At 53.3% G+C, this 24,010-nt stretch overlaps 1 protein-coding gene across 3 annotated transcripts; it reads left to right on the top strand.

The window, feature by feature from the left end:
* Positions 1-1,220: 1,220 nt before the first annotated feature.
* On the top strand, positions 1,221-23,826 carry LOC146260782 (ras GTPase-activating protein 1). 3 transcript variants are annotated; one of them, XM_084667838.1, is made up of 25 exons: positions 1,221-2,442; positions 13,839-13,991; positions 15,448-15,583; positions 15,882-15,952; positions 16,777-16,894; positions 17,098-17,129; positions 17,381-17,433; positions 17,737-17,887; positions 18,079-18,157; positions 18,289-18,412; positions 18,535-18,691; positions 18,776-18,863; positions 19,123-19,203; positions 19,315-19,472; positions 19,685-19,761; positions 20,066-20,238; positions 20,453-20,612; positions 20,859-21,001; positions 21,314-21,429; positions 21,568-21,654; positions 21,765-21,832; positions 21,941-22,029; positions 22,154-22,231; positions 22,340-22,474; positions 22,886-23,826. In XM_084667838.1, the coding sequence occupies exons 1-25, from the start codon at positions 1,913-1,915 to the stop codon at positions 22,967-22,969; spliced, it is 3,141 nt and encodes a 1,046-aa protein (XP_084523964.1). In that variant the 5' UTR covers positions 1,221-1,912; the 3' UTR covers positions 22,970-23,826. The 3 variants fall into 3 exon arrangements, with proteins under 3 accessions (XP_084523964.1, XP_084523966.1, XP_084523965.1); XM_084667840.1 differs by lacking the exon at positions 1,221-2,442 and adding an exon at positions 7,760-7,797; XM_084667839.1 differs by lacking the exon at positions 1,221-2,442 and adding an exon at positions 11,550-11,632.
* Positions 23,827-24,010: the final 184 nt, after the last annotated feature.

Genomic DNA, 24,010 nt, shown 5'->3' with positions numbered 1-24,010 from the left:
ACTGCAGTGAGGCCGTTATCAGGAGCGCTGTCGCAGTGAGAAAAAAAAAAACAAGTGTTTTTAAATATTGGATTAAATGTGGCTGACAGTATACCTTCTCACATCCTCGCCTGCGGACAAAAACATGCTGGAACGATCCATTTTGAAAGAGGAAGGAAGAAAACCATCAATACGGAGAACCTGGAAATGTTCTATCATCCAAATAGTCTTAAAAGTTAACTGTATGTCAGTAGGACTAGCTACAGTGCGTGAGTAGGGCTCTGTCAGCGAACGCCCACAGGGAATAACAGGAGGGAGTGTGGGGGGGGGGGGGGGGGGGGGACAGCTCCACAGGAGTCCAACACCCACCTGCCCAAGTCTTCCATTTCACCTCACAGCTATCCTGCTCCACTGTCACAACCATTCTTATACTCTGACTGGCATCTTCAAATCTTTTGTCTGTGTGGGATAAGTGCCATATATATACAGTATACTGTATAATTTAGATACAGGCCTATGTAGTTGGGTTTGTGTCTATCTGCATGTACCTTTCATGCGTCCCACCTTCCCACTGTAAATGCCTGAGTACTGACTGATGTGTGCACAGTCTGACGTGTTCTGTAGCTAATGTGTATTGATGGTCATTCGTGAGATGACTGGAGAGGGAGAGGGCCGTGTTATCAGATCAAACCCATGGGTTGAGCAGATGCACACAGGCAGCTCCCTGGTTACTATGACTACATTGCAGTACTGTGTTATTGGTCACTTCCGGAAACATCCAAAGGCAAGTCAAGGGCAAAAGTAGTATTGGGAAGCATAGGTTGTGGGAAGCAAAACGTGGATGTGGCAATGTATACTGTATATACTTTTTTGATACACTTAAACTATGATATTCTACAACCTCTAGTCTTCCATTGTTATAGACTTACCTGAAGGCCAATGCATAAATGAGTTAGAAAGTGTATTGCTTTCAATTATTATATTTTGGGATGAATGAAATGGCCACATATTTCATGTTCACATTCCTTTTAATGAATATACCTGTCAAAACTATAACACAATACATGTTAAACATGTGCAAGTCCAAAACAGTAAACCTGTGCCATTAAGTCGATATTGCAATGTACTACTTTGAAATATAGCTTTTTAAAATGACCGATAGCAGATATCATGGATTAGACTTGGTTCTCTCTGTGTTCACTTGGCTAGGCCTGCGCGTGTGCGAGCACGCGTCCCAAAGAGGAGTGGGAGAGGGAGGGAGATATCAGCAGAGCCAAGCAAGCCACCAGACCCTGGAGCCGAAAAAGAAAAGAGAACTTACGCAAGACAGAAATATAGCAATCGTATCCCTTTATATGAGCTATCGGCTAATTAAGTCCAACTTAGGTTCGGCTGATGAAGGCGAGCGGCGTGTGCGGAGGCAAACCGAGGGGTTTAGGAACTCGGTGGAAACAAAACAACAAGAGCGGAAAATACGGGATTTGAGAGTGACAATAAAACAACACTCCCCGACAAGTGGACAGATGCCGAGGGAGCAGGCAGAGCAAAGAAAATAGGAAATTAATACATCATCTGCCTCACCCTTCTGCTATTTGACTAGCCAAACGTTGTCAGTCAATTCTGACGGTAACTTCTAACTCAGGAAACAATGAAGACCTAGAAAGGCAGGGAGAAAGAACTCATCAAGTGTCCGAAGAAGCTAGCTAGCAAGCTAGCTCCGCTAGCAAGCAAGCCTAGGCATTTACAGCGAGAAGCTAGCCAGAGCTAGCTTCCGCTAGCCAACAAGCTAACGTCAGCTTGAGAAACGTGTTGTTTTCCAAACAAACTTTTGGTGTTGTTCCCGTAACTCAAAACAGTGAGGGAGTGTTACAGCACTAGAGGGGAAGGGCAGGTTCCCTTTTTGACTTTCCCCCCCTCTTCTCGTTCATCTGAAATGATGGCTGCGGAGGTCAGTAGCGATGAGACGGGTTCGGTCTCGGCAGGGACAGGGGTGGCAGGCAGCGGAGGGCCCGAGACAGCCCTTTTTCCGTTTTATCCCAAACCGAGCAGAGTGCGACTCCCTGATTTGGGACAGGGAACAGGATCAAACCTCCTTCACCCGTCGAACACCTCTCCAGACGCTCTCATCGACATGAGCATGGTTTATTCCGTATCTGGAGGAGATCCTACTGGACCTGGATTATCCGTTACAGGGAGTGGCGGACAAGCAATTATTCTAGGAACAAGCTCAGGGACCGGTGGTTCAATATGCTACTCCCCAACCTCCGAGGGACACGGCAGCCGGATGTCACCCACCTCGGCTGGCTCAGACGGGCCTACAGTCTTCCCCCCATTGCCACCACCACCTCCACCACCCCCAGGCTATGGTGGGCTCGGCACTGTGGATGAAAGCGACTTGCAGGATGGACCGGAAAACGAGGAAGAAGAGGTGGTGTTCCCCCTCTCTGCACCGCCCACGAACCAGTAAGGACATAAATTACTATTACTAGGAGTTCTGAATTGCTCTATTCTATTGTGTATCATGAAATCCACACCTACCATTCATCTGAGTGACGTCTTTACTTGGACCCATTTCCATCATCAAGTTCTATTCAACTTGTTGACTCCAAGTATCTGGCCAGATATTGTGGGGTAATTCTGGCTGAAGTTGCCTACTACAGTAGGTTTATGCCCTACAAGATCCTCCACCCAGTGAGTTGCAAACGCCACACAAAGGTTACCCTGTAATCTGTATACGTTCTTTCACTTTAAATTACTGTGGTATCACGCAGTAAAGTTTGTTTTGGCAGGTCCGCTCATTTACAACTCCAGATGAGTTTTATAATCGATTACACTTTAAAGCAGTGCTGCATTGTCCATTGAAATGAGATATTTGGGGTTCGTTCACAACGTTTTAAATAATTTATACCTGTTCTTTAGCTGGTCTGTTGCATTTTGATCAACGTGCAGGCCTTAGCCGTGTGTGTGTGTGTGCGCACTGGTAAGAGAGAGCATGAAACTCGTTTGTCACAGTCTCATTAGAGAAGTGCTGAGCTCTATCATTTGGGGCCCCATGCTGTGAGATATGGAAGTGACTGGGGCTGGAGTGTGGATTCAGCTCTTATTTTAGCAGCTCCATATCTCCCTGTCAGACTGCAGAGGAAGGGGGAAGGTCCGGGCGCCTCCCTCGCCCTCACAAGTGATGAGCCGCTCCCCTGGATGAGGAGCCCGGCGGAGAACCATCCAACTGGCCCCGCTCCGCCAGCACCTCCGCCCTGACAAACAGGCTGAACACTCAAGCCTTTCCACTCCGTGACTTTTTCCCCCAGGTTTCTTCATGTCTGCCTTTCATTCCACCCCCTTTAGGAAGGGTGCTTATCACCATGGTACCATGTCTGGTTTGCGTACCATTAGCGTCGTCTCACGCTGCAGTGAGAGCCCAGCGTCTCTCAGCCCGCTCCATCAAAGTGGGGGAAGTTTCCGCAACTCTCCGGCTGATGCAACTCGATTGCTTCCTCTGGATGTGTTGTCACGGGGCTTTTAAAGGTGCCTGTGGTTTGTGGGCAGCCGACACAAGGTCACGACCAATTTTGCGACAAATTCGTGCGATTCGCCTCACAACAAGCCATTTGTTTTCAGGTGACCTCATTTCCAATCAACGGTAGGCTAGCCTGTGTTTTGTTTCTTTTGCCGCACATGTTGTCATTGTCATTGCCGGCTTATTATGCGTGTGAGCGTACGAAGAAATAACATTGCTACTGTTCACTCAGGTCTGCTTGCCTAGCAGAACCAACCTGCGTTGTGCCAACATCTACGGAGTCTTCATCCGTCTCCTTGCCTACATAGCAGCCTTTGCTAGCCACTAGCCGACTCTTCACAAGTTCTAAGTTGCTGCCCACAGGCCTATCTGGCACTTCCAGAGCCGGACTTCCTGGCTTCCCTTCACAGGCAGTGTAATGGACACCCCTGGAGGACAGTGTTCACTTGCGAGGACCCCGCCCCTGCAGTGGAACGCTGACCCAGTTAGGGCCCAGGGTCTCCTCCTAGATCTACTCTGACAGACAGGCCTGCTGACTGTAGCCTGGTCTGGGAGCCTGGTCTGAAGCAGTGGTGCTGGCCCCGCAGATGACGCTTAATCTGATTCTACAGGGAGACAGGCAGGCAAGCGCTCGATGCCTCCCAGGGCTGTGTGCTCGAGTCAGCCTGGAGTGAGTGAACTTCACCCCCCAGGGCCAGAATGAACCCAGTGGGTGCTAACATATGATTTGTGGACTGATATGGAAGCTTTCTCTTAGTCTGCCTTCGCCCACTTATTTGTTGAATAACTACATTTGTGGCTTTGTTGTGTGTGTGTGTATTTTGGCAGGCTAAGAGGGCACCAATGATGTTTTATTGGTTTATTTGTCGACGAAAGTGCTAAAAATTCTCAGTAGTCGGTTTGAGGCGGATACCGGCTTAAGAGGTTTATCAGATGGATTTGTAGCCGCCCCAGTATTCCCCCCTGTGGGTTGGTCAGTAAGAGCCCCGAGGTCACATTCAAGTCCTGGACACATCGAGTATTCCTCGCTGTCGTGTTAGCGAGTGCCCACAAGCAGGGTGGGGAAAGCGCCAGGTGTCGGAGATGGAAAACATTTCCAAAGCTGGGAAAGGGATTCCTCGCCGCTCTCGCCCAGAGAGTGTGACTTTGTCGAGGCTAAACTTAGCCACCGTTGTAGAACGCTCCGAGAGAAGAGAGATTGAGAGGGAGAAGAGGTCCCGCAGTAAAACTCATTTACACCTCTCCTCTATGCAACAGAGCCTCATTCATAAACAGGGCTGGGGATAAGCATTTCACGACTAACGGCCGCTTAGCGGAGAGGAGAGGGGGTGGGAGGGGGGAGACGTCAGGTAGCCTAATGCTGCCCCCTCCCTCCCTCCGCCTCTTAGAAAACACCATCCCTTCGCCGCAGCTAAAACAAACAGCGCAGTGGGAAACGAGCCGTTGATTTCGAGTTTCCACGAAGATTAGAGAGGATTTTTGAGCCGTAAACGATTTCCCCCGAGAAGCAGAGGAAAGGGAGGGAGAGGGCAGAGGAGAAAGAAAAGGGGATCGAGTTGGATTTGAAGATTAGCCCCTCGGCTGTGGGGCATGACGGGGCGGCAGGCTGCAGTGTTCATTGAGCACCCCCGCTTCCTAACGGCCTTTTCGGAGGGACAGGCGGTGCCCGTCAAATCTGAAACGCCGCAAGGAGACGCAGGTGACCTCACTAGCCTTTCACCAACCGTCCTACACTGTCACCTTGCACTTATTAAAGGCAGGATTGTCGTCCCCCCCCCCCCCCCCCCCCCCCCCCCCCCCAAAAAAAAAAAAAATGGTGATCCCAACAATTAGAATTAGGGGCTTGGAGAGCTGTAGCCTAAGCGTGTGATTTCCTGGACCTAAGTACGATGACGAAATGGCAGCAGTGCGCAGCCTTAACGACTAAAAAGCCAGATTGGCTACTGCCACTCTGAAACAGGATTACCTCTGCGCCCTACAGGCCTGGGACGGCCGTGCCCCGGTCGAGGTGGCGTTCCGGGTGCTCAATTTCCCTCGTCCCAAAAAATTCAAATTGTGACAGTTGGGCCTATACTCATGCCAGCGTCTTGAGTCTGCGACCCCGACCGTCCCAGTCATGTTCGTGCGAGGATACGCGCACCTCTAATCTTTTGCCGTCGCGTTGATAAGGCCCAGCTTTGGGCTTTCCATGCATTTTTCTGCACGTTATGCAACGTCCTGTCATGCCCCTCCAATACCCACCCTGCCTGGCCGCCTCTCTCCTGCATCCTGTTTTCAAGACTCCTGACTTGGGCTCATTGTGGCCTTTGCAGGATCCTCAGAATACTCCACAATGGCTTTGACGACAGGGAGTTGAAGGAATTCTGACAGTAAATAGTGGACCGGGTGCCTGAGGCCACATATTTGCGCTGTCGTCGCAGGTCGGCGCGCGCTTTGGCGCAGTGAAGCCAAACTGTCGGCGCGACGGATTTGAGTTTTGTCGTGCGAAAGAAAAGAAAAAAAGAGATGCGTTAGCGCGGAGGAGTCGGGGCATATTTCACGCTGTACGTTTCAGAATGCTGTTTGGCTCCGTGGCAAGCTGGAGGCTGTCGCAGGGTTTTGGATGCAGATGTAGAGATCTTCGCCAGCTGGGAAGAAGGAATGGAGGAGGCCCGAGGGTTAGCTTTCCTCATTAGCCCTCAATCAATTCCATCTGATAAGAAATGAATGGAGTCCTTTTGGAGGACACGAGTCATGATTCCATGTCTCGTTAAATGGGTCAAAGTGTCATGGAAACCTTCCATGGAATTTTGAGTGTAGAGTTAAAATGACTTTGGGGCAAACATTGCCTATGTTTTTAGTCGTTTTAATCATGTTTCGCTGTGATAATAGTAAAGACTATCTTACCCCACTAAGGCATTGGATTTCGGGGGGGCCTAGTTTACAAGATCTCAAAATTGGATTACTGATCCAGGATCAGGTCCATACCTGACCACATGATCTCATTCATAAAGGTACCACTGATTCTAGATCAGATTGTAGAGTACTGGCCCTTGACTTAAATACACACTGCTGGACTGGAGGCCTATTACACACGACTCTGAGAACCTTACAGTCACTAGAGGGCTATAGTGGGGCCCAATTCAGTGGACGGTATCGCCTGCACACAGAATCTTCCAGAAGCGGTGTTTCTCTGCTTTGGCCCAGTGCCTGTGTGTCCCCTATTACTGTTGTCTCTCCCCCGCCCCGATGGGGGTAGGGCAAGCTCTGACACTCTGTCATGTGTGAAGAATAACAGTTATTTCACAGCTGCTCCTGCTAGCCCTCACTACACACACACACACACACACACACACACACACACACACACACACACAAACACCTTTTATTTTCCGCTGTGGAAAGTTTGCTGGAAACAGAAAGATGTGGCTTAATGGGTTAGGGATGTTACATTAGCATAATGGTCGGTTGGTGCATTAAAGCCATGCCGTGTTTTCATTTGAGGCTGTAGTGTTTGTTCATTTACCAAAAGAATGCTGGGGGGGGGGGGGGGTTAGCCGGTAAATGAATCTCAGGGTGAAAGGGCTTCACAGCAGGAGGTGTTTCTGTCCATGTACTGGGCTACAAGGTGTCTGTGTGTGTTTGTGTGTGTGTGTGTGATGTTTTGAGGTCAGTTGTGTTTGTACATACGGTGAGTTTGTTTCCAAGATGCCACTCCCTTCCCAGCCGGCTCCTAAAACCAGTGTGCTGGATACTCGTGATGCATGGCTTCATTTTAGACTCAGAGAGAGAGACAGACGGAAGAGAGAGAGAGAGAGGGACGGAGAGGGAGAGAGCGAGGGAGAGAGAAAGAGAGAGAGAGAGGGGCATATCCTTCCCCGAGTTCCCTCCTGGATCACGCAGAACGACTCCCGTCTTCTCATCCTGAGAGAAGGAAGCTCTCATCCCTCAGAGCACGCGGACGAGAACACGACGGCCGAGTCCTCCGCGTAATAATCCACAACTCGCTCGGCAGCCACCTCGACATATGGGAGCCCGGGCCAGGCTCCCGGCCAGCCGGCGCTCTCCCCTCACGGACGCTGCTCGCTGACCCCAGACGACAGGGATGACCGCATCGGGGCGGCACGCTCAGCGCGCGGCTTCCGACTTGCGTCCGCTCCGCTCCCCTCTCCCGAGCCCAGGGTCTCCAGCCTCGCGTTTGTCCCAGCAGCAGCAGCCGCAACAGTGGGGAGGAGGACACTCCTCGTGAGAGAGCGCAGGGGGGGGAAGAGAGAGAGAGAGAGGCAGACCGGGGAGGAGATGCAGCACAGGGCCGACTCAGCGTAAGTTTTGTCTCCCTCCCTCCCTCCCTCTCCCGGTCTTAGGATGGAGGGAGAGGGCGAGTGGTTCTTTGCCCCGTTTTCTCTTTTGAATTTCCGAAGCTCGAGTCGCTTGTTTCATAGCGATTCATCTCAGGGGCCGCGTGTTTTTTGTCTGGCTTCTTTAGAGTGAGGTAAAGTGTTGTTTTTTTTTTGTTTTTTTTAAAGGCTCGTTTGTTTGTTGGTGTATCTGATGATCTGCTGAGGGAAGCCGGAAGGGATAACTGTGAAGTGTATGCACAGTTTTACGAAGCCTTTGTTGAACAAGCATCGTTTCTGCAATGCCTCAAGATAACTTTAAAACGTTTCAAGAAGGCTCCTTGTTAAATTTGTTTGTCATTTTTATTTGTATTTTGAATGAGGAAGTTGTGGTGCAATATTGAACATGTTGCAGTTTTTTTTCTTCTCGGTGAAGAGAGAGACAGTGAGAGAGAGACATAGAGGCACAGAGAGAGAGAGGGAGAAATGGGCTCTGTGTCTCCTGGTTGTCAGCTGGCAGCCCACCTTGGCGCAGGGCTAATGTAAAGCGGGGCCGTTTGGTTCCAGGCTGACTGTGATGAAGAGTGACTCGACGTCCTCCGAGATGTCCCCAACATGGCAGCCTTCATCAGGAGCGCAGAGAGAGGGAGAGAATAAGGGAGGAGGAGGGGGTCCCTTTCAATCAGGTCTCCCTAAACAGAATCTGCTCTCTCTCAATCCCTGAGATATTCCCTGGGAAAACTAGGTCAATTGCTCTGTCTCTCTCTCTCTCTCTCTCTCTCTCTCTCTCTCTCTCTCTCTCCTTTCATTCCTTCACGACCCCCCCCCCTCTCTCTCTTCCATCCATCCATCCGTCCAGGGCTAAACCACAAACCACAAAGGTCATGTCCTGGGTGCCCTGCAGGCTCCAGTCTGCTCACTGGAGCAGACACTCGGGGCACAAGTGAATTAGTTACTGTCTGGATGTGGCATGCCGCATCTCATGTTTCTTGTATTATAATTCAGGGTGAACAAAATGCCAGTCAAACTCCCAAAAGCTGTTCTGTACATCCTTCTGTGTCACTATCAGTGTCTAATTCCAACAAAAGTAACCATCGTTTGTTCTCCTTAATATGACTTATGATGGAGTGGGATATTTTGGGGATAGTTGAACAGTCCTGTACCGGCCAAATTTGACAGATAGATATTTATACCGAAGACGAGGCCGATTTGTCTTCAGAATACGGCCGGGATTTGCACATAAAGCGATATGTCTTTGCCAACATTCTCCTGAGGTGAAGCGGTGCTCGGTTGTGGCGTCCAGACAAAAACAGCCGTCTGCCAAACCCGTCTGGACAGTGAGCGTGTGAACGGCAGCGTCCTGGGAATAGCCTCGACATCCACCGGATCACGCTTTCAGCCGCCAGCTCTATTGCCTCGAGCACCGAGGAATGAGATTTGAGTATAACCACAGTAGGGATCTATTTGCATATCTACCTGAAGGGTTTTCTTTCTGTGGAGATTTTTTTTGCTGATTATCGCGCAGGTGCGTTTTGGTGTGACTCTTGACGCCTGTTTCGAGAGGTGTTAATGTCGCACCCCGACCGAAGAGGAAGTATCCCTGCTTCCGTCAAATCCGGTAGCTTTTATGACAACCAGTCTCTGTTTGTCTCAGGTTCACCCCCGCCCCCCCCCACCCAGCACCTCCATCCTAGAGACAACCCTCGCTTCCCTCCTCCCCTCAGCCTCGACAGAAAGCGAGCCGCGTTTCGTGTCTGCGCGGCGGTCGGCTTTTAAGTGCATCCCCCCCCCGCGCGCGTTTTCGCTCCGGCGGAAGCCTTCTCGACGCTTCGCTGAACGAAAAGGGCTCGGTTGAGTTTCCTTCCTCTTCTGTGGCATCCACGCTGTTCAGTGGGGAATGCCAGCCCTCAGACTGTGTGTGTTTGTGCAGGGGGGATGCCACAAAGGTCTGCCCCCCCACCCACCCTCAACAACACTGTTACAGGCTGTTAGTTGATAAGATCTGGGGCCTCACAGTTCGATGCGCTCGTCTCTATATCGAATCCCCTCCCCTTTCACTCCGAAACATTTGGTGTCGTCGAGCTTGAACCTTTTTTTTACTATTCAAATAGCTCCACCCCAACCTTCACTTTGTTACTCTGCTGTTAGAAACTTCCGGACCCCTTGACGATCTGCCGCGTTGACTTGATTCGCCACACTGCGCGGCGAACGCTAGAGGAGTCCCGCTCCGGCCAAAACACGCCGTGTCGGTCGGTGAACGAAGGGGGCAGGCGTGCACCGACACGACCAGGCATTCCTCAGCAGGAGAAGAGAACAGCGTCAACAGTCTCTCGTCTCCACCCCCCCCCCACCCTCCCTCAGCACTCACCCCCACCCAGACCTCCTCAACATACCAGCGAGGCTCCTCACCCATGTCTCTCAGGGCCGCCGTGCGCCCCGTAATGTTGAACCGGTTGGCGGTTGTTGTCGCGCACTGTACGGTTGACTCGCGCCTCGCTGGTTGGTTTGTTTTTTTCTTTTTTGGGGGGGGTGGTGAGGATGTGTTTGTTCCGCTGCTAATCTCTTTTTAGAAGTCTCTCGGCTTGTTGAGTTACCTCAGACGGGTTGTTGGTAAGCAGGGCGGTGAAACGTTTTTCCAAAAACGTCCACGGCACTGCAGCGCCCAATTTCAAACGAGGACAAACATCTCGGCTGAGTTTTGAGATGTGTGCGATGCAGGCCTGCAGCCCAACTGATGACAGTGCAGGATGCCCAGCGTTTAAACCCAGTTCCTGGACATCTGTCCAGCCCAGCCCAGCTGGCCAGCCCAGCGCACAAAGACAGCCGCAGGGAGATTCCCTCCCCTCTAGGAAGCAGATTTCTGCTCGCTTAGCATTTCTACTCATCTTCCAAACTTTCCCCGTAAATCTTCACGGCTCTGGAGGAGAGAGTCTGGCTCTTTCCAGTGGCTCAGTCTCTCGTTCACAGTGTGTGTGTGTGTGTGTGTGTGTGTGTGTGTGTGTGTGTGTGTGTGTGTGTGTGTGTGTGGGGGTGGCCTGGAGCACTTGGGCTGTGACCTCCTTCCCCTCACTGTCAGGCTTAATGAGGGAGTCTGCTAATACTCGGAACTGCTGTAGAGGAGGCCTGCGATTACCCCCACGGGCTGGAAACACGCTGTCACTGTCAGCCAGATGTGGGGTGTTTGGAGCAAACTGTTTTCATCCAACATATGGTTTTCCGTGGAGCTTGTTTTTCCGATTTCAGACGGCCGTGAAGTTATGCGCATTGTGCTGCGTGCCGTAAACAGAGCAGATATGGACTCGACGGAGTGTTGGGAAAAGGCGGAATCCCCTGACAGGTGGAGAGAGCGTTTCCCCAACGGTCTCGTCGCTCTCGCTTCACACTCTTTCTGGCCCTCTCCCCCACTCACTTCATGTTTCCTAACACATACTCTCTCACTGTCTCTCTCCGTCTCTGTCCGTCTCTCTGTCCGTCTCTCTGTCCGTCTCTCTGTCCGTCTCTCTGTCTGTCTCTCTGTCTGTCTGTCTCTCTGTCTGTCTCTCTGTCTGTCTCTCTGTCTGTCTCTCTCTCTGTCTCTCTCTCTGTCTCTCTGTCTGTCTGCCTCTTTCTCTCTGTCTCTCTCTCTGTCTGTCTGCCTCTTTCTCTCTGTCTCTCTCTCTGTCTCCCTCCTTCTCTGACGGCCTCCTGCCTCCCTAATGAATCTAAAGCGCAGGGCCCAGAAAGCAGCAGAGTGAGCGACACCAGAAAACAAACCGCAGCTGACTGACTGACAGACGGAAGGGAGATGCACAAACAGGATGAGGTTGTGGCTTGGATTCAGGTTAGCCTGGTGGGGATGTGAGAGTCTGTATGCTGCTGAGTCAGTGCCGATATTGGCAGGTGTGAGCAGGGCACACACACACACACACACACATACAGACAGGCAGGTCAACTGTGAAATATCAGTCATTGTGTACGCCTTGATCGGGATGGAATTTCAATTTGGAAAAATCGCCATCACCATTGATATTCCGTGGTGATGCATCAGGAATGTTTTGCATTGAAAAGGATGTTTGGACCTCGCGTCTCGGGGTTTCTCCCCCGCGTCCATTCCCTTCACGTTAACCAGGCCCCCTCAGATTCTCTGCCCCCGCTCCCTCCTCCCCCGCTCCCTCCAGGTCTCTCCGTCTCGATTCTCCCGTCTACCCCTGAAGCCTGTCTCCACCTCGTCCAAGTCACACACTCCCCCCCTCGCCCTCCTCCTCCATATTCTCTCCATCGCACGCATCCTTCAGCCAGTCCCCGAGCCCCTTCGCAGCCTCTCGCCCAGGGCCCTCTCTCCTTTCCTCTCCTCTCGCCTCTCCTCTCGCCTCTCCTCTCGCCCAGGGCCCTCTCGCCTCTCCTCTCCCTCTCGTCCTCCCGCCTGCCTCCAGACCACTCGACAGACTCCATCGCTCTTATGCTCTTTTTTTTTGTTTTCCTTCTTTTTTGTACTTTGTTTTTTTTCCCTTCTCACAAGTGCAGCCCCTTGCTCCGCTAAGCCAGATGGGAGCCCTCAGAGCGCTCCTGTGAGAAGAGCTTCCGCGGCTCCTCATTCATCTTGCCTCGAGGTGTCCCCCGTCCTCCGCACTGCGCGGCGGCGCCCCCCCCCCCCCGGCCTAAATCTGAAAGAGCGTGTTAATTCGTAGCCCTCCCTTCCTCCCCTCACCCCATCCGGCAGACCCAGGCGGTTGTTACCTGCTGAAATTTTAACCAGTGTTGTCGGAGGGGCTTGTGTTCAATTCAGGCCGCGGCGAGATTTTAATGGTGAGACGGGAGGCTCTTAAAGGCTTTTAGCTTCTTTTTTAGCTTTTTTTTTTATTTTTTTACGCTCGGAAGCTCCGCTTTCCGGCTGTTTTAGACGGAATGGCCCGCTCTCTTTAGGGTAGGGCTACTCTCTCACTGACTCTCTCGCTCCTTCGCGCTCCCTCTAAAATCTTAGAGAGTGCCATTTCCCCTGCCGACTCAATATTTTAGAGGGCCTCGGTAATGCTGTCCTTTCCCGCACCTGAAAGACTTTCGAAAGGACGCAATATGATCCACAAAGACACGTTAGGAATAGGTCCTGTTTGCACTTTTCACCCACCGTTCATTTGAGAAGACACGGCCACCGGTCACATTGGCAGGTCCGTCTGTGGCGCTGAAATCCCCAACACGTCAAAGGCCCATACACAGAGGGTTGAGCATGTCAAGACTGAATGTTAGACTAACCACTGAATGACTAGGGGTTGCAGTTGGTAGTTGATAGTTCACTCGGGCTGCAAATGTCAATCAGTGGACGGTGTTCTGGAATGGGCCAACGCAAGGACCAAACGGGATTCTCGAAAAGGTGTTAATGTTTGACTGTGAACGGAACAATCCGGCAGTTTAATGATAGACGGGAGGAGAGGTGGAGCGGGAGTGGATGAGGGAACGCACTTCTGAATGACAGAGCAAGAGGCACGGATTCACGAATTCCGCCGCCGTGCGACTGAATTATCCATGAAGTTCTGGCGGCGTGGAGCGCATGCGACACTTCCGTGGGTGTCCGGGTGATTGTTTCTGGAGCGCGTGGGGGGTCGCCTGGGTGTCGGGCGTTCCAGAGTGTGCGGGCTTGGCTGTGGGAACGGCACGCGCGTGTGTTTGTGTGCGTCTGCCAAACTCTCTCTGTCTTCTCTCGCATGGATAACCTGAAACCCAGCATGTCAAGATTTGTATTAAACATAGCTGTCTTTCTCTCCATCTCTCTCCTATTCCCCCCCCTCTTTTCTTCCCCCCCCCCCCCTCTCTCTCTCTCTCTCTCTCTCTCTCTCTCCCCCCTCTCTCTCTCTCTCTCTCTCCCCTCTCTCTCTCTCTCTCTTTCTCCCCTCTCGCCTCTCTCTTTCTCTCTCTCTCTCTCTCTCTCACCACTCTCTCTCTCTCTCTCACCACTCTCTCTCTCACCACTCTCTCTCTCACCACTCTCTCTCTCTCTCTCCCTCTCACCACTCTCTATGTCTCTCTCCCTCCTCCCTCTCTCCCTCCCTCAGGTGGTACCATGGGAAGCTGGACCGCACCATAGCGGAGGAGCGCCTGCGGCAGGCGGGGTCCCCGGGCAGCTACCTCATCAGGGAGAGCGACCGGCGGCCCGGCTCCTTCGTCCTGTCCTTCCTCAGCATGACCAGCGTGGTCAACCACTTCAGGTCAGGACGCAGCGCGCGCCTCCACACACCACACACACACGCTCGCACACAAAGCAGTTCACACAGACGTTAAAGAGGATATGGATCCTGTGGCGGGGGAGGAGTGTGGGCGGCGAGGGGGGGGAAGGTGCTCTCTGACAGTGAGCTGTGTGTGTGTGTGTGTGGGCGGACCTGAACCAAAAGGGAGAGAAGACGGTGACAACAATGCCCCGTGTCTTGTTACCCGCACAGACACAGACAGGATATTAGACCCCCCCCCCCTGCTGCTCCCCCCGCTGCTCCCCCGCCCCCTCATGTTGGCATTCGACATCCCACCAGACACTCATGTTCATGTTCGCTCCCATTAGCCCCACAACAGCGCTCGCCCACGCACGACACCTGGACGCGAGCTCGGCTTTCCTCCTCCCCCTCTCTGTCCCTCGTGTCTCTCTCTCTCTCTGTCTCCCTCTCTCTCTCTCCTTATCTGTCTGTCTTTGTCTCCTGTCTCTCTGTCTCTCCTTCTCTCTATCTATCTCATTCTCTATCTCATTCTCTATCTCATTCTCGCTCATTCAATCTCATTCTCTCTCTCCTCCTTCTCATTCTCTCTCTCCCTTTCTCTCTCTCTGTTAAAATATCTTCACTCCAACAATGCGACAGCGTGATGCAGCACGAGGGATCCCTCCCCTCACCCAAGCCTTCCCTCGCCGCCTCATCCAGGCCTGTTCGTAAGGCCCAGCCAATGGTGAGAGGGTGACATCATCTCCCCCTCCCCCCCTGGCCGGAGTAGAAAGGTGATCTCATGGAGGGCTGGGAGGAAGAGACCTCGTCCGGAAGGTCACAGGAGCAGCCAGGTCGCTCCTCTCTTACGGACGAAGGAAGAAACGTCCTTGAGCAACATGTCAGCACCAGCGCTAGCAGGGCGCAGTCAATTACGCCGGAATCCCAGTTCCCACTCAACAGATGAGCAGGGATTTAGGATTATGGACTCCCTCATCGCTGGCTGCTTTACTGGCTGTCTGGCTGGCCTGCCTCACTGGCTAAACCAACCCGAGTGCCAGCCAATCACGTCACCCTCATCATTTACTGGAACAATTTCAAGGAGCTCATCTGCAGCACTGAAGAGACTATTATCTGATGAGTCACAGGCATTTAGAGCACGTCTGCCTTTGTTTCATGGATCTCAGGGCAATGCACAAGTATTTTATTGCCCGGCCGGCCCTTTTGCCTCTCGAGTGCTCTCGGCGCGTGCAGTATTGTGTTAGCCTAGCGCCAAGGCTTTGACCTCCTCACCGTTTAGCCTTATCTAGAGAGGGGTTTTCTCCTCCCAAATACACTTCATTGTCACAATGTAATTACCTCTCTCTCTCTCTCTCTCTCTCTCTCTCTCTCTCTCTCTGTCTCTGTCTCTGTGTTTCTGTGTCTCTCTCTCTCTGCCTCTCTCTCTGCCTCTCTTTCTCACCCCCCACCCCGACAGGATCATCGCCATGTGCGGGGACTACTACATCGGCGGGCGGCGGTTCTCCTCCCTCTCGGACCTGATTGGTTATTACAGCTACGTGTCGTGCCTGCTGAAGGGCGAGAAGCTGCTGTCCCCGGTGGCGCCGCCTGAGGTGAGGCCTCGCCCACCGACTCCCCGCAGCCCCGCCGGGGGCACAGACTCCCACAGCGGCCCAATAGCTTCTCTTACTTCCCGTAGGCCGCGGTTTCTAACGAGAAACAGCCCCTCCACACCCGAATTAACGCGCGGAGGGGGGTGTGGGAGGCCGGAAAGATCTTCAGATGAATGATATGTTGAGGACGGGGCGGGAAGGGGAGATGCCAATTACTGTGAGACTTTGGTGAGGGCCCGTGGGGGGTATTGAGTGTGCTGTTAAATCTCTCGCTGTGCGTGTTTCTGTGTGTTTTCAGCCCGTAGAAGACAGGAGGAGAGTGAGAGCCATCCTTCCATACACCAAAGTACCAGAAACCGATGAGATCAGGTGAGACCTAATATCTTGGCTCACATCGCTGTGTGTGTGCGCGCGGCGCGCGCCTTTAATCCGACATCTTCTCTCTTGACAGTTGCTCATCCAACCAGTTAGCTTCAGTGCAGAGTCCTCGCTAGTTTCTGGCACTACCTTGCCTCATGCATGAGTGAGCCGGATCACAAACTGCATACCTGTAGGAGAAAAAAAGAGGCGGCAGCTATTCCTTTTGCCCGGAACACCAGGGAGCGCATCGCTCGCCTCGTTCCCCGTTCCCTTCCAGAAACATCCTCGTCAAGGCGGATCCCTGACACGGCAGCCTTGTATCCTTCCTCCCAGACGTGAGAAACATCTGCCTGAAGCCAAGTCTTCCCTCTGAAGCATGACCCCGCCGTCACTTAGAGCGCAAGCTTCTTCTCGGGGAGTCTGGTCACGTGGAAACGCCTGTTTCTCACAGCTCTGAAGAGACACCCGCTGGTGGAGCTTGGGTACTGCAAGAGCCGCGAGGCAAATTCCCCCCCCCCCCCAAACGGTTGAGTTGGAAGCTTATGCACAGTTGACACGCGATCTTGAAACATTTGAGGGGCCCGTGAGGTTTGTCGACTGAAGCCCCTTGCTATTCGTCTCGTGTGAACACAAACTCAAACGGTCTGTGCCCAGCGTTTGTGTGCGCTCACCCCCGAGGTCGGTCTTTTGAATAGCACATCGGAAATTCTTCACTGGCCGTGTCTGTTCTGTGTATCTGGCATCGGTTATTTATACTCCTCCCCTCGTCATTTCTAAACCCTAACACGTGTGCATGTGTGTACTCTGACCCCCCCCCCCCCCCCCTCCTGCAGCTTCCTGAAAGGGGACATGTTTATCGTTCACAATGAACTGGATGACGGCTGGATGTGGGTGGCCAACGTACGCACGGAGGAGCAGGGCCTCATCGTGGACGACCTGGTGGAGGAGGTGGTGAGTCCCTCCGCCTCCGCCCCCCTGCCCCCGGCCTCCTGTCGCCCTGGCCTCAGGTCACCGTGACGTCAGGCTCTGGTCCCCGGTCACCAGGTTCACTTTTGGCCTGTGGGGGTTTTCGAGATGTGCAGATATTTGTTCAGCTGGTAGCATCCGTATTTGTATAGTTCATTTATTTATCTGTTTTTGTTGTTTGTCTCCAGGGGCGGGAGGAGGACCCACACGAGGGGAAAATGTGAGTCCCGAGCATGCTCAGTTTGCTCACTAATGGGGGGGGGGGGGGGGGGGGTTAAATGTTTGTGGATTTAAATCATCTAGCTCTCCTCAGTAGGACAGACTCATGAATGGTAAAAAGGTTTGCTCATATTTTGTCTGTCTCTGTCTCTCTGTCTGTCTCTCTCTCTGTCTCTGTCTCTCTCTCTGTCTCTCTCTCTCTCTCTGTCTCTCATGTTTCCCGCTGTCTCTCTCCCTGGTTCTGCTTCACAGCTGGTACCACGGGAAGATCAGCAAGCAGGAGGCCTACAACCTGCTCATGACAGGTACCGCTCCTGTCCACCAAACATCCACCTGTCCAGCAGTCCTCCATGTTACCACTGGCACTGATTTCAAACCTCTCTCTCTCTCTCTCTCTCTCTCTCTCTCTCTCTCTCTGTGTCTCTCTCTCTGTGTCTCTCTCTCTCTGCCTCTCTCTCTCTGTCTCTCTCTCTCTCTCTCTGCCTCTCTCTCTCTCTCTGCCTCTCTCTCTCTCTCTCTGTCTGCCTCTCTCTCTCTCTCTCTGCCTCTCTCTCTCTCTCTCTCTCTGCCTCTATCTCTCTCTCTCTCTGCCTCTCTCTCTCTCTCAGTTGGCCAGGTGTGTGGTTTCCTGGTGCGTCCGTCTGACAACACGCCCGGAGACTACTCCCTCTTCTTCCGCACCAATGAGAACATCCAAAGATTTAAGATATGCCCCACCCCCAACAACCAGTACATGATGGGAGGGAGGTACTATAACCGGTAGGTGGTTTACACAGCCTGTGGCAGTACACTTTCCACCTTCCACTATGTTGAAATAATGATCCAAGTATTTTTGCAAGTGTCATTTCTCATGACCAGACATGCCGATGATCCTTGTTTACGAGATAGGACTCTCCGATAGGATTGTAAGTTGTGATTAAAAGCTTTCTCCTTTTTCCTGTTCCCGGCAGGGTCGATGACATCATAGACCATTATAAGAAGGAACAGATCGTGGAGGGATACAACCTGAAGGATGCTGTCTCCGTGCAGGTACGCCCAGGGTCCTAGCGCCTGCCTGGTCCAGGCCTGCTGGATGGGGATGGGAACAGGAGGTGAAAGCGCGGCGCAGCGAGCGTGTCGCGGTGTTCAGTCGTAATCGTTCTGTTTCTACCGGTTTCCAGCACCAGGAACAAGTCCTCTCTGACCTCGTGGACGGGAAGGAGATTTATAACACTATCAGACGGAAAACGAAAGACGCTTTCTACAAAAACATCGTCAAGAAAGGCTACCTCCTATTCAACAAAGGTCAGCCCCCCCCCCCCGCCCCCCCCATGTCTTTTTGCTTACTTTTGACTGTCTTTCGACCTCCCTATCAATGACTCTCTCCCTCACTCACCCTCTCTCTCCCTCACGCCCCGCCCCGCCAGGCAAAGGCAAGCGATGGAAGAACCTGTACTTCATCCTGGAGGGCAACGACGCCCAGCTCATCTACTTTGAGAGTGAGAAGCGTGCCACCAAACCCAAGGGGCTGATCGACCTGAGCGTGTGCTCCGTCTACGGCGTGCACGACAGCATGTTTGGCAGGTGAGACGGCCCCCCCACCCGCCACAGACGGAACACGGGCTGGATGATGGGACGACGTGAACTTCTCTTTCCTCTGTCTCGCAGGCCAAACTGTTTCCAGATTGTGGTGCAGCACTTTAGCGAGGAGCAATACATCTTCTACTTTGCAGGGGAGACTCCCGAACAGGCTCAGGTTTGCATTGACCTTCTCTCTCTTGCTCTCTTTCTCCCACGCAAACCCACACACACACTGTCTCCCCTTATCTCCTGCAAGGTTTTAGATTGATCAGAGCCTCCCAGTTTCACCATGCTCTCTCTCTGTCTCTGTCTCTGTCTCTCTCTGTCTCTCTCTGTCTCTCTCTCTGTCTCTTTGTCTCTCTCTCTCTGTCTCTCTCTCTGTCTTCTCTCTCTCTCTGTCTGTCTGTCTCTCTGTCTCTCTGTGTTTCTGACAGGACTGGATGAAGTGCCTGCAGACGTTCTGCAGTAACCTCCGCAAACCAACACAGCCCACGCCCAACAAGAGACTCAGACAGGTACGCGCACGCGCCCTCGCACACACACACACACACACACCGTGCAGCTGCTCAGCGAGTCATCCCTGTGTGTGTGTGTGTGTGTGTGTGTGTGTGTGTGTTGTGTGTCAGGTGAGCAGTCTGGTTCTGTATGTGGAAGAGGCCCACAAGCTGCCCGTCAAGCACTTTGCCAGCCCCTACTGCAACATCCACCTCAACAACGTCCAGGTGGCCAAGACCCACCCCCGCGACGGCCAGAACCCCGTCTTCACCGAGGAGTTCATCTTCGAGTGAGTCCGCCCCCGGCTCCCGCCCCCTGGGTCAGGGACGCAGGGTTTCAAGCTGGAGAAACAGGACGCCTCTGTGGGCTTTGGTCTCAACTTTGTCTTTGTCTCTCTCTCTCTCTCTCTCTCTCTCTCTCTCTCTCTCTCTCTCTCTCTCTCTCTCTCTCTCTCTCTCTCTCTCTCTCTCTGTGTGTCTGTGTCTCTCTCTCCTCTGGCAGTGACCTGTCCAGTGAAATCAACAGGTTTGAGATCAGCCTGTGCAACAAGACGAAGAAGAGCAAGGAGTGTGACATCCGTGAGTCCTCCGGTCCTCTCTCACATGTCGGCCCAGTACTCCCAACGACCGGTTTCCAACCAACTCACAACTATCTCCCTCCCTCCCTCCCTCCCTCCCTCCCTCCCTCCCTCCCTCCCTCCCTCCCTCCCTCCCTCCCTCCCTCCCTCCCTCCCTCCCTCCCTCCCTCCCTCCCTCCCTCCCTCCCTCCCTCCCTCCCTCCCTCCCTCCCTCCCTCCCTCCCTCCCTCCCTCCCTCCCTCCCTCCCTCCCTCCCTCCCTCCCTCCCTCCCTCCCTCCCTCCCTCCCTCCCTCCCTCCCTCCAGTGTTCATGCGCTGCCAGCTGAGCCGCCTCCAGAAGGGCCAGATGATCGACGAGTGGTTCCCCCTCAGCTCCTACGTCCCCCTGAAGGGCATCGAGCCGGGGAGCCTGCGGGTGCGCGCCCGCTACTCCATGGAGAAGATCATGCCCGAGGAGGAGTACAGCGAGTTCAAAGAGGTGCCACGCCCAACCCCCCCCCCTCCCCCTCCACACGCACGCACGCTGGTGCACAGGGGACAGGGGGGGGGTCGGCCTTTCTAGACTTAACCGTGTTTTCTTCTTTGTTCTGTGTGTGCGTGCGTGGGCTTGTGTGGATTCTTGTTTGCTCTGCGTGTGTGTTTGCTCTGTGTGTGTGTGTGTGTGTGTGTGTGTGCGTGTGCGTGCCCCCCAGCTGGTCCTGCTGAAGGAGTTCCATGTGATCTACGCTCTGGCCCACGTGTGCGGGCAGGACCGCACCCTGCTGGCCAGCATCCTGCTGCGCATCTTCAGACACGAGAAGACGGAGGCGCCCCTGCTGCGGACCCTCAACGACCGGGAGATCAACATGGAGGGTGGGTCGCGCGCACACACACGCACACCAGCGGGCACGCTCGCGTTCACAAGCAGTACACACACCCCCTCTCACACGGAACGACTCGCAAGAATCCGCCCCCGGGCTGTGTACACGTGTTCAACACACACCCCAGGCCGAATCCCGAGTCTCCGAGTGACGCGCACACACACACACACACCAAGCGAGCGACAGGGTTGTGTGAGAGGTGCGGTAGTGTGTGACTGTCCTCCCCTCCCGATTCCAGACGAGGCCACCACTCTGTTCCGGGCCACCACGCTGGCCAGCACCCTGATGGAGCAGTACATGAAGGCCACGGCCACGCCCTTCGTCCACCACGCCCTCAAGGACTCCATCCTGAAGATCATGGAGAGCAAGCAGTCCTGCGAGGTACGGCGACGACCACGACACACACACTGACACACGCGCGCCATGTCGGATAGCAGGTCTTGACGTTTTTCCAGTTTCTTTTTCAATGTTTTCAAACACAACTTCTGTGTTTGTGGGCACTTTAGCGATGGTACATTCTGTTTTTTTATTTAAGTATTTCTTATTTCTGCTGCTCCTTATAGGATAGCACGTTGTGTTAGAAGGCATTGTGTAACTTGTCAGCGCTGCAGAAGGCCAGTGTGTGGACAGAGCAGGAAGGTGTTTAGTGTAACCTCTCTCTGTCTGTCTCTCTCTCTCTCCTCCCCTGTGCAGCTGAACCCCTCCAAGCTGGAGAAGAACGAGGACGTGAACCTGAACCTGGCCCACCTCCTCAACATCCTGTCTGAGCTGGTGGAGAAGATCTTCATGGCTGCTGAGATCCTGCCACCGTAAGCAGTCTCTCTCTCTCTCTCTCTCTCTCTCTCTCTCTCTCTCGCGCACACACTAGTTCTAACATTGCAACATATGCAGGACCCTAAAACCCCTCATCATCCCATTCCCTGCCCCCCCCCCCTGCTTGTCTCCAGGACTCTGAGGTTCATCTACGGCTGCCTGCAGAAGTCCGTGCAGCAGAAGTGGCCAGCCAACACCACCATGAGGACCCGCGTGGTCAGGTAAGGACCGGCCGCCTCACTCCGCCACGACCGCGCACGCCGCCGCTTTCACACCGGGCGGCGCCTGTTCCCCTGACTTTAACCTTTGACCTCGTATGAACCCCCCCCAGTGGCTTTGTGTTCCTGCGCCTCATCTGCCCCGCCATCCTCAACCCCAGGATGTTCAACATCATCGCCGGTGAGTCTCCGCCCCCCCTCGCGGGGGCGCGTCAGGTCCCGTTCGAATGCCGCGGCCCTTTTAGAACGAGCCGAGATTGACGCGCCTGTGGCGTTCCCCTGTTCCCAGACCCGCCCTCCTCCACCGCGGCCCGCACCCTCACCCTGGTGGCCAAGTCGGTCCAGAACCTCGCCAACCTGGTGGAGTTCGGTGCCAAGGTACGGACCCCAGGACTGCACCCCTGCTTCAAGTCGTCTTCACGAGCAGGGTCCTTCACCTGTTTCCGAGTGGAGGGATGTTAGCGAGTCACATGGTGACGGGTGTTTGTCTCTCTGTGTCCAGGAGCCCTACATGGAAGGAGTCAACCCCTTCATCAAGAACAACAAACACAGGATGATCATGTTTCTGGATGAGTTAGGGGTAAGGCGGTTTCTCTCCAAGCGCCGCCAAGCCGAGTGCCACACCTGTGATATTTGTCAATCAGGAGAAACGTGTGTGTGCGATTCACCCCGCTCCTCCTCCTTCCAGAACGTTCCGGACCTCCCAGAAGTCACCGAGCACTTTAGGACGGACCTGTCCCGCGACCTGGCGGCGCTGCACGAGGTGTGCGCCACGCACTCGGACGAGCTCCGCACCCTGAGCAACGAGCGGGGGGCCCAGCAGGTCAGTCTGTCCCCCGGCCCCCGCCAGACCCCCCTCTCCCCTCAGAGCCGGCCGAGGGGACCTTCAGTGCTTCCCATTCCCGTTTTCCTGGGGACTATTTCCAACGCTGCGGCGCCCCTTCTGAGAGCTTGTTTTCCTGTCACACCGTGACGGAGGCCTTCGCCAGCTTGTGTTTTCTCCTCTGGGTCTTATTCCCGTGTCGTCGTCCGGTCATTCCTTCCTGTTTCTGACATCCTCGTTGTGTCCCCCTCTCTCTCTCTTCTTCTGTCTCCCTCTTCCTCTCTCTCTGTCTCTGTCTCTCTCTCTCTCTCCTTCTGTCTCTCTCTCTCTCTCTCTCCTTCTGTCTCTCTCTCTCTCTCTCTCTCTCTCTCTCTCTCTCTCTCTCTCTCTCTCTCCTTCTGTCTTCTGCAGCACGTGTTGAAAAAGCTGTTGGCCATCACCGAGCTCCTGCAGCAGAAACAGACTCACTATGCCATGTCCAACAGCAACAGGTAGTAGCACACTCCTCCTCCCTCCCTCCATCCCTCCTCCGTCTCCCCGGGAGACGCACGGCGGGACCCGGCATGCTCCACCCTCATCACCATGGCAACACCCCCACTACCACCGCCGCCGCCCCCCTCCCTCCCTGCCCATCCCCCGTCCCCTCCTTCACCATCGCCACCAGAACTATGCAGCAGCAGGATGACGTTTCTTTCGCTTCTCGGTCGCTCCTCCTCTCACCTGCACCGTGTTCATGATTCGAACGGCACGGGGGCCTTGTATCATTCCCTTCCTCATGAGGGTCCAGGAATTGCTCGAGAAAATAAAGAATAATTGCAACTCTTTACGTACCCAAGATGTGTGTCCTGACAGCACAGGTTGCCAAAGTGTCCCCCCCCCCCTTCCCCCTCTGTTAAGTATGATGTCAGCTCACTGACATAAAGCTAGTCCTCTGTTTTCTTATAACTGGATTATGAGCAATAATGCTTTTTATACTGTAATTTGTGACTGATTTATTTGATGGTCGTGACAATATCCACCAAGTGCTGAAACTAGTATTTCCTTTCTGTTTCTTTATTTTCTCCTTTTCTTTGTATTTTAGATTGGAAAAATTCTTGCATAAAGTATGGTTATTTTATATCAAAAATAAATTCTCTTGCTGGAATCATGAGTATATAATTGAGACAAACAGAATTTTTCCAATTTATCACCCATTTTGATTTGTTTGTTTGGTTCAGTCTTCCTTCTCAATGCCAGACAAGAGACATAATCACAGAAACCAAGTTAATGAGTGTTTACAGCAGTGGCTCTTTGAATAGTACAGACATGTATCAGACATGCATGCACTTATTAAAACGTTCTTTTGTAATGTAGATGGAGTCATTTATTTTCCTAGGGAGAGCAGTTCACATTGCTTCTTTTAATATTACCATTGTGGTTCCATTATGACTGCAATCCCACTGCCATTTCCCCATCAAGCACAAAGTCATCATCCATTTTATACAAAACAAGTTTCTACTCATGAGAACTATTACACGGTTCAATAAGGACAGTTAC

Source organism: Hypomesus nipponensis, chromosome 12 (assembly GCF_054491055.1).
Source record: "Hypomesus nipponensis isolate SF chromosome 12, ASM5449105v1, whole genome shotgun sequence".
Lineage (NCBI taxonomy): Eukaryota > Metazoa > Chordata > Actinopteri > Osmeriformes > Osmeridae > Hypomesus > Hypomesus nipponensis.
This window is presented reverse-complemented; position numbering and strand designations above follow the sequence as displayed.